The 11,200-nt window shown below is 29.8% G+C and overlaps 1 protein-coding gene across 1 annotated transcript; it reads right to left on the reverse strand.

Moving 5' to 3' along the window:
• Positions 1 to 252: 252 nt before the first annotated feature.
• Positions 253 to 2,896, reverse strand: LOC125842585 (phosphoglycerate mutase-like protein AT74). Its single transcript, XM_049521891.1, has 5 exons — positions 2,128 to 2,896; positions 1,285 to 1,404; positions 724 to 937; positions 518 to 598; positions 253 to 433 (listed from the first exon to the last, which is right to left on the reverse strand). Exons 1-5 carry the CDS (start codon positions 2,630 to 2,632, stop codon positions 331 to 333), a joined length of 1,023 nt encoding a protein of 340 aa, XP_049377848.1. The 5' UTR covers positions 2,633 to 2,896; the 3' UTR covers positions 253 to 330.
• Positions 2,897 to 11,200: the final 8,304 nt, after the last annotated feature.

Genomic DNA, 11,200 nt, shown 5'->3' on the forward strand with positions numbered 1-11,200 from the left:
AAGTACAGGTGCTAAAAAAGCTATCAACATACAGTGAGATAGTAGCTGTTCTGTTTTTTAAGGTTGAATACCTAATGCCCTATATGGAGTGAACCAAATGCTGCAGTTATGTTCCACGACTTCCTCAACTAAGCCATGTTTAATATACATAAAATCGTTAAATTATCAGAGTCGATTACATGTAACTTTTTACAGGAAACATGGATAGATAGCCTGTTTTAAACATGGTAAAATGATCCTTGTCTAGTTACAACAGGTAAAACTACATTGGTAGTGTGAAAAATTCTTTTGTACTGTCCGTGTATATGAATCAAACTCCTCTTGATAATCTTACAACTCAAAAATCTTGTCTTCATCATCAAAATGAGTAAAGTAAGATGGTCCAGTAATCAAGCAATCATAGTTTAGTTCACCTGGCTTGGCTATCTTTTGCCTTCATAGAAAAAAATCAATGAAAAATAGATAAACAAAAACCCCCCAAGTGAATTAAATCACAAAAAAGTAAACAGTGTGTTACCATTCTTGGTCAATTAGCATCTCATCAGTCATCCCAAATTTCTGCAACTCCTCCTTTGTATGATGCATTGACAAACAGTACCTACATATACATTCACAAGCACCGCGTAAAAACGTCAAGATCCATGAGGCTTGAAGTTAAGATTCAAAGTATAGATTTTGAAAGTTTGACCAAACGTATCGTTCATCAAAATAGTGTTTGTTTACCTTCCACCATAGCCTCTTTCCATGACAATCATGCCACCATTAGTCATATTATGTAGTCCTTCAAATTGCTCAACAGTCCATTTATACCATCTCATCAAGAACACCCTTAGTGTAAGTCCATGTGAAACTATAACAAGGTTCATATTTGGACTTTGCTGACCAGGTGGTTCAAATCTTCCTATGTCAATATCACTTCTAAGTGTTTCCCTGAACCCTGCAAGCTTGACAACCACAGTTTTAATGATAACGGGGAGACGAAAGCATATAAAGATAGTAAGGCTTCCATCGCGATAGGTCAAAAACAGAATTGGCCTATCGATTGGATGTTAGAGGGAAGAATAGGACTTCTGACTCCAACCCTACCCTATCCGAAATCTTCACCTATTGTTGTAGCCTCTTGTCGATACTACTAGTCTTCTGGCTACCTACTAGAAAAAATCCATCAAGATTGATTGAATTGACGACCTATATATATACTTCAACTAAAGGCACAAGGGCGTAGCAAGCACATAACCGAGGAAAAATGCACAAAAAAAAACTTACAAGAAAAACCAGACACACCTGTGATTCTGTCATAAACATCTGCTGCTGATTCTCCATTAGGAAACCTATAAAAGAAACGACCATAACGAGCTCGAACAGCTTTTTCTATCTTCATTTGTTCTCTGTCCTGAAAATTTCCTTTATAAATACAATTCATAAGTAGCTATAATACTACTACCAAAGCCAAGTTAATGCAAAGAAAATGTACATGCCCCGAGGCTTTGGTCTAGTGGTAAGAGCACAACATGTGACATGTGTATTAGGTGCAAGTTATGAGCACCCTTCTTATACAATACCAATACACTTCAGCTGTATATTTAGTGCGTAGATATGTATATGTATATTTAGTATAAAGTATACACTACCTATACATAGTGTACATATTTTATAAACTAGATGTCAGAATGGTATTTGGCTGTAATTTTTCCTAATTTCAAATGTTGTAAGTACTCTGAGCTCCCTCAACTGATGTGAAACACCTAATACCCCTCGTATGTAGCACATTTAGAGCGCGGACAACACAACATGGAATTCCAACATTATGTAAATCAAAAAACGAGATGAACCTAACTCTGATACCATCTAAAAAAAATGGACTAAAGATTATTCAAGATCATATAAGGACTTATATATTCCTTTGACTACTGTAGGACATTTAGAGCGAGGACAACACAACATAGAATTTCAACACTATGTAAATCAAGAAACGACATGAACTTAACTCTGATACCATCTAAAAGAAACGATTTATAAAGATTATCCAAGATCATATAACGACTTATTCCTTCGACCAATGTAGGACACTAAAACAAGTAAACACAACTACAACAAGTCAAAAATAAGGACAAAATATGTTCATACCAAAATCTTGTTCTCTCAAACGTGGCTCTTCTCTAACACCAGCAATTCTTGAACGTTCAAAAGACTTAGCCAAATTTCTCAATGTTTCAATTCCTCTTTTATAAGGTGAAACATAGAAATAAACTTTCCAATCATCTCCTCCATTTTTCTCAATCATTTCTCTCATTTTCCTTCCACATCCCTCTGCTTCAATTACGCCTTTTTCGGTTAATCCAACTTTAGGATCAGCCACTCTTGTGTAGACACTTTCATCAACATTTCCTTCACTTTCTCCATGTCTAACAAGAATGATTCTTTTTGGTCTAGGTGGTTTTATTATGCCATGTTGATGTGGTACTAGGTTCTTTTCTGGGAAACTATTAAGTATCGAACCATTGTGTTCTGTACTAGAATGTTCATCATGATTGGAGTTGGAACAACATCTTATTGTACTAGAATTTTGTTGAAGCTTTTGATGATTTATTGTGATAGAGGGTGGATAAATCTTGGAGAAAAGGTTACTCATCTTGATTAAAACAAAATGTTCTTTAGCTATGTAACCTCAAGACCAATTGTAGTAGTGGGATGAGATGTGTGAGACTCTTCCTTGCTATCTATTGCTGGTGGGAGGTGATAGATATTTCGTGAAACCAGTTGAGGTGTACGTAAGTCGTCTCTCGACACCACGATTATAAAGAAAAGTTGTATGAGTGCCTTAACTAGAGATTTTGGGTTGAAGTTCAGAAAATTGAGAAATTAGAGGTAAGGAGTTATTTCTCCCTTTTGAGGCTACTAGTGGGATGAGTCTGTTCTTAACTTGAGGTTTTGAATTGAGATATTGTGGGTAAAGAGCTATATTAGTTTAGTGAGCCTATGTTATATTGTATATTGTATGATGAAGAGAAGTGAGATTTTTAGTGGTTTGTTTGTATTGTATTTTTGTGAAAATAAAAAAGAGCCAAGCAATTTGTTTGCCTTATCTAGGAGGACACCATGATGGACAATTGTGAGGGGGAGGATGAATTTGTGGCATTAACAAGAATTTAGAAATATGTTGAGTATTTTTTTTTTTTTTGTCATTTAAAGCTTACTTGTTGATTAGATGACACACCAGCTGTTACTTCTTATTGGGATATTTTTTGTGTTCTTCTGCTTTTCATTTGTAGATTGGTAGGTGTAAAATATGGGCTTAATTTGATCTTGTGACACACATTAAGGTTAAGTTAGGTAAATAGTTATTTGTATAGAGTGTTTACACCAAACTGATGTAATTTAGTATAGTTAAATAATTTGATGGAGTGATTATATTCATTAATTAACCATAGTTAAGTGACATTATAATACATACATACACATGCGACCATTGGTAAAATAAGAGCTACATTTTGAAAGTATCAACGTTTAAACGTGTCATCCTCATATGGTAAACTCGAAAAAAAGCAACTTCCTTATAAGAATTATATTTGAAACGATGGCTAAACTTTGATTAACGACTCAAAATCGAGTTACCCCACCTAATTTTTGACCAGTATTTCTAATCGAGCCCACTTAATCTAATGGGCTTATATCAAAGTCCAGCAAGGTTATTGGACTGGATTTGTTCACGTCTTTTTCTAATGGGCTTGAATGATACCCCATTGATACTAGATATCCAACCCCAATTTAATAAGGACAAATTACTTAACTACACTTCTTTACTTACCTTAATATCTATTTATCCCTACTTATTTCAAAATTTTCAAAAATCCCTTATTTACCTATGTATCCCGCATGTATCCCGTGCACAACGCTATGTATCCCGCTATGTGGAATGTATCAAACGCTATGTATCCCGTGCACAACGCTATGTATCCCGCTATGTGGAATGTATCAAACCTAATGTATCCCGTGCACAACGCTATGTATCCCGCAAACATCATTTTTAAGGGATTTTTGGTAAATAGAAAACTAGAAGGGATAGAATGTTATTTAGTACTTATAATATGTGGTTCCTATAATTTATACATTTAATAAATTAGCTTCTATCGCTTACCCTTGCCCCTCGTAACAAACAACTTTTTTTTATAGGGCATGAGTTTATATTTTTGTATCATAATATCTTAAAAGTTATGCATGGTCGCATCTTTCTAGAGAACTTATCACTTATGCCCCTCTAGACATAAATTTGAATGCTAAAGACCATTTCATTCGAAAGGAAAAACGTGTAATTTTAGGTTAAAAGATTGAAGAATTGATAGTATTTATCCCGTTCTAATCCCAAAAATAAAATAAAATTTTGAGTCTGGTTTGCAATCACATTTTTTATCGTATTATTTTCTATTGTTCTCTTCTTCATTGTTTTCAGGTTCGTTGAAGATAATATCTCTAGTCTCTACCTTAATAATGTAGGGGTAAGGCAGATATAGTCTTGCAACACCAAATTCATCTGAACTTAGTGTTTATGATGTGAAACTTAAATATTTATTAGTAAAAAAAATATATAGCAAATAATATATATATGAAATCATAATTTTTAAAATATAATAAATTCAATGTTAATAACTTCAAAAATTAAATACATAAAATTTAAATCTTCGATTCACACTTTTTCCTTCATTAAAGGTTTCTTAATTAGGCAAGTAAAGCATAATTTTTTTTCTTTTTCTAGATAAAAGAATAATATGATACTAAAGTGCAACAATAACATGCTTCTCTTGAGTTATTTTCTCTTATTTCTTTTAATATATATGTTTTTCTTTTTGGAGGAAAATTTTAAGGTATGTTGTTGAGATTATTGATTATATTAAGACACATTCTTATTTAGACAAATATGCTGGCATTTATACAATGGACTTTTTATTGGTAACAGTACCAATCATTGGAAGATATATATCAGAATCTCCCAATTATTATTGATTGGGAATACTATATAGTATAATAAGTTGACTTATAGTCAATCTAAAATTGCCCTAATTTATTTGCCTAGCTAGGCCATATATATGTACCTTTATTAACATTAGAAAAATGTGTCCCTATATTGTTTACTTTTATGGCCTTTCTTCCTTCAAATAATGATTGTGAATTATTTATGGATATGCCCCTTCATGTGTTTGATATATGAGGTATATTTTTCAACATCTAATAGAATCTTAAATTCATGAACTATATACCTTGGAGTAAATTTATATACAAATGCATATTTTTCAAGTTTTTTTTTTTTTTTTTGTGAATGGGAAGATAAGTATAATTAGGCAAGAAACAAAGTTTCATAATAAGAAAATAGATCTTGAGTCTAATTTTTGTATGTGTTAAGAAATTCGTTTTTGTTAAAATTTTGTGTATATGTTAAATAATTCACATAAAATGTATACATGATTTGTCTAGATCATAGTAAACTATCTTTTCTAGAATTTAGAACTCATAGCTATAAATTTTGAATTCGTCTTTAGTCGCAACATCGAATAAAACAAGAATTGGGATGATCTGACTTTGTTATAGTAATAAGAGAATAGAGTTTTGATCCAATTCAACTCCGAGAATTGATTCCCGAGGGGAGAATTGTCCATAATTGTATCTTTTGAGACTTTTCATCTCTAAATAACCGATTTGGGAACTCAATATATAGTTTGCACTTTGCACTTTTACTTTATAAAATATTTAGTCGCATTAGATATTTACATCAAATCAAATAATATAATTTCAATATATAACTTGAACTACTTGATAACTACTCTTAGAATACAATTTTTTATTTTAAATTATAAATATAAGGGTTATATTTATTTTGTATTAATTCCAATCCATTTAAAAGGAATAAGAGGGCCACGTATTAGAAAAATGAATATAAATGTCTAATAAAAACAAAATGGGTGAATCAGACTAAATTTGTCATTACTAGAAAATTTTCCTAGAAACTTCTTGTGATTGTCTATGGAAATTATTATTATTCTAGGGTAGATTCGTGCAAGTTTAAAATAACTTCTTTAAAAAATAATTTCAAAATTTGTTGATATAGAATTTTTGTTTTTTTTTTTAATGTTAAATTGTTTATGATTTATCTTGTAAGTTTTCACTAACACTTAGTCCTATAAAAGACTTCTTTCTTCTATCTTTTTTTTGGAGTTTATTACTAAGTGTTTGATATATGCCTTGAAATCTTATCAAGGTCTATTTCTTAAGGCAGCGTTCTCAACAACAAAAAAATTCATTATTATGGGTTTGAACCTTATTTTTAATTAAGGGTGGAGAGATCATAATCATCCTATTACAATTTATATTGATAATCGAAGACTTTTACTTGTTAAGAAAGAAATAGTTTCAAGATATGCATTAATCTACTAACCATATTTGGATTTTTTTATCCAACAATAAAATATTTAGATTTATCTCTAGTTTGTGTTTGCATAAAATATTATAATTTAATGAGGTGATTTAGACCATTAAAATGGAAATCAATGTCTTTTAGCATTTGAAGTTGCAAGTTACCTAAGTTATTATTTTCTAGAAAAAAGATAAGGAAACTTGACTTACTATATAACTCCACCAACCCCCTTTTCTCCTTTAGGAATCTCACTAAGAGATATTTCCTTTGAGAGGAAAGCAAACACCGTGGTTTAAGTTATATATATTGATAACATAAAAATTAAAATATCATAAGATTATTATTAATTAAACAATATTTATTACAAATACTTATTGATTTGTGCATAAAAACTAAAATCTTACTCTATGATTATTCTAATGGCACAACTAGTATGTTCAAACCCTCAAAAAAATAAAATATAATTCAACACGATATTGACTTATATTTCATCTAATATAAGAAGAAAATAGTAATTATAACCTAGTTTATATATATGTGTGTGAGAGAGAGAGAGAATATGTGAAACAATTAAAGGACCGCAAAATGGCCATATATATTAATTATTTCTTCAACAAAAATTAGCCCCACACATAAATGAATGTGGAAAAAATTGCTTTGTGAACTTGACTTTGTGTTGATTGTTCTATGCTACAATCTTGTCATTTGATGGCCACAAATTTTGTCATCCCATTGGCTAACAAAAAGAAAAAAAAAAGGAATTCCACAAATTCTAAAGACAATTGTTGGAGACTAAGCATTGGCAGAAAGAATTACGCAGCACCTTCCTAAAGTCACGTCTTTAAAGGACTCTCGATCGATATAACACAAATTAATTAATGTTATTGTTACCAATTCTATTATTTTAGTATACTATACGCAGGGGCGGAACCAACATGTCTTTAGGGGGTCATCCGATCCCCCTTCAGCTGAAAATATTACTATATATACATGGTTAAAATTATTTTTTAGATATATATAATAGATGTCGAACCCCCTTAGACTAGTTCGTATGTTTACTCCTTCGAATTTTGAACCCCCTTATTGAAAATTCTGGCTCCGCCACTGAGTCTGTACGCACTTAATGCACTAGGTTAATCGAATTACCAATGTCATATCAAAAGATAACGTCAAGAAAATAATGTATTCGAAAGTCTGGAGATTTAAATGAAAGCTAGCTTGTATTAATTAGAGAGAACGTCGATTTCTAGTAGAGCTAATTACGTGATGCCAAAGGGAGTAAAGTATTTGAAGTTTTCTAGCTAGTCTATTTTTGTGGAAAATTAGTACAAGATTTTTAACATGGTGTGATATTATGTAGTAAATAGGTGTGGTCATGTATTATGCACATATGACAAAAACTCAACGCTTATGAATGTCAAAATCTAGAAATACGTAGTGATATGTTTCTTTTTCTTTTTGTGACTTCTTGAACCACCTAAAAATGATATTTTCTACCAATATAACAACAATAATAATTTATTCATTGTAATCTCATAAGAAAATAAAATAAAATCTGGGGAAGGTCATGTATATGTAATGTTGCCCCTACATTGTGAAGGAAGAGATATTGTTTTTTCAATAGACTCTTGTCGGCTTAGCCGCTCAGTAAAGTCTATTTAAAACAACATTTTTGTTAAAATAACTAATATTAAATCTTTGTTATATACAAAAACTATTGAAGAGTAAAGAAGTCATATTTCGATGGTTAATTGAATGAGTGGTTTGTTATATCGGCACAATAGTTAAGATTTAAAAGTCATCTTTATTTTCTTAAAATTCTAAATATGACAAACAAATTAAAACAAACATCGGAAGGAGTAATTTTTTTTTTATTTTCAAAACTTGTATTTTGGATGTTATCATTTCTCCTCTTTTCATATAGCATTGCTAAAGTTGGGCCCAAAAAGACACGTGGCAGGCAATTTTTTAAGTTCTATCCTGGCCCAAAATATTCCACACCCCAAAAAGTAAGTGTAGAATTGTTAAATAGGGTGGGAAAATATTTTTGAGAAAATGTTTAGCATTGAAAAATATTCATGAAAGGAATTTAAAACAATAAATAATAATTGTTTCTAATTATATTTTGATATTAATAAATTATTTTTTAATAGTGCTAAATTCTTTAAAAATATCTAATAAATAGAATAAATTAGTAAAATATATTTTATATATGTTACTTTTCCTAATGAATATAATTAGCTAAAACAAACAATTATTTTGAGTCGGGGAGAGAGTAGTTATAACATCAAAATCTATAGAGATTCAAAAACAATATTTTAACCTAATTTAATGAGTCAATTATGAGGAAGTTGAAACTATTTCCTTTTGTTGTTAATGCCAAAATAATACAGTCAATTCAAGATGAATATTCCATTTATGATGATATGTGCATTTGAGCAAATTGATTTTGTTCCATTAACTTTTCTTTAAAAGAGTTTTAAGTTGTATACTATGTATACATTTCTTTTATATCATTACGTAACATATATATATATTGACCTACAATGATAGGGTAACCATCAACTATCAATAAATTTGAGAAATAGAGTCATGAAAACTTAGTATAACCGATTAAATTACGATGAGAAGGTAAAACATTATTACACTGTCAATTTATATAACTTATTATTGTAGGAAACCATTATAAGTTTAAAGATGCTGCTATTGAACACAAAACAAATGTCATTTTCTTGCTTTTCTTAGTGGTCACCCCAAATTAAATTGAAAAAATAAATAATAAAAAAGTAGATAAGATTAAAGAGAATATGAACATCACCTTCAAATATTTTGCTTTCTTGATGGAGAAAAAAAAGTATCTTTAAAGAAACAAAACAAAAAATAAATATAGTGAAAGTGTTAAATATCCCACTTGCATGGGGATATTGCTGTCTATAAATAACTGTATGACAATTACATTGTACTATATAGTAAAGATACAATAATAATATGATCAATTTGAAGTTCCAACTTATTTTGAGATATCAAAATCATATTATTTCACTTTCATTTACATAATTTTAAAGAAAAGGACTTTGTTTCTTGCTTCCTTTGTGTCTCCACGTGTTTGTAAGTACTATTACCATGCACAAATTAGGTGATAAATTAAATTTTAAATTTTAATAATTAAGTTGTTGAGTCTAGATTTATAACTTGTATATATTAAATAAACATTTTTTTAAAAAAGTATAATTTGTGCTAAATCTATTAAGTTTTGCGCATTGTGTTGGGTGACTTCATTTCGCGTTACCAACCCCAAAAAAACTCTAAATATAAGTCTAGGATCATTTATATATATAGACAAACTTCATGAATGTTAAAATCCAAAGTCGAGAAAGAAACAATGTAACCGAAATCGTACGCTAAAGTCCTGATCATGTAATCTCGAGCTCCCCCAAAACATATATATCATGAAAGGAAAAGGCTTAAATATGCCATCGAACTTTGACAAAAAGGCTCATCTATATTATCTATTAAAAGTTTAGTTCACCTATGCTAATTTCATTTGAGAAAAAAGGCTCATCCATATATTGATGCAACCCCAATTATAGCGGTGATGAGTGCTAAGTAATAAAGTCAAGTGATTTTAAAAAAACATCATTTTTTCAGGATCATTGATTTACCTTTTTTGAATTATACTATTAATCGATTACTAAAATTAGGTTAATGTGTTTTTATTAGTGTATGAAAGCATCAAAAAGAATATTGACAGTCCATTCAATAACAAAAAATATAAAGTTGTTGTTGTGTAACGAAGAAATAAACATTGGTTATAACAAGCATCAAACAAAATAAAAATTAAATAAAAAAACAAGTTTATTCGACTATGTCCATGTCACTTTTTATATGTACATTAAAACCTTCCTACGTGGGCCGCCTTTATATGTTTTATTAGGAAGCACACTTGTGCCAAATTGTCAATATTATTAGTTTATAGAATTTAAAAAAGGATTTTACCCTTTTACTAATAAAAAAAATGATCGATCCATTGATTTTAATATATTTGTAAATCTAATACTAGTTTAATTATTTATTGCGTAAAAATGCTCTGTAATGTTTAAATATATAATATACGTTAATCATTTGCTTAATCGTTAAATAAGGAAGTAAAAAAAGAAGAATTCAATGGGATTTACATCTATTATACATAAATAATTATTGACGACCTTGTATATATAGTATAATCTTTTGGTGAAAGGGTCCCTTGTGTGCCCTAGTTTCACCCCTGGTGTATAAATTGCGTGATGTTTAACCTAATGAAAAAGATATGTTACTTATTATAACAGGTTAAAATATATTGATATGTCGTCGGTAATATATAAGTTTGAGAAAAGTAAATCAAGAAAAAGATAGCTAGAGAAACAAAATGAAACCTTTTTTCTTTTCATCAGCTAAAATAGATGGATTAATTGATTGCAACCCTAAGTTTATAAAAACAATATTAGGGTTAATCAAGATTTTGCTAATGAAGAGGGAAACATGGAAATATTTATGGATCTTTCCTAATGTACGATAAAAATCATTAAAAAAAAGTAACGGTAGGGAATAACGTAGGCAAATGTTATATACTTTTATAAAACATTTTTTATATCATTATCAACTCACAATTGATCAATATCGATTGCGGTAGATGGTTGGAATTCCTTCATCTTTAATCAAAGATCTCGGGTTCGAATCGTTAGATACAAAAAAAATGTTATTCTGTTGCGGTCAGAATTGAATTTTGCTATGTGTAAATTTAAATTTAGTCGATCT

This window comes from Solanum stenotomum, chromosome 10, assembly GCF_019186545.1.
Source record: "Solanum stenotomum isolate F172 chromosome 10, ASM1918654v1, whole genome shotgun sequence".
In the NCBI taxonomy this organism is placed as follows: Eukaryota; Viridiplantae; Streptophyta; class Magnoliopsida; order Solanales; family Solanaceae; genus Solanum; species Solanum stenotomum.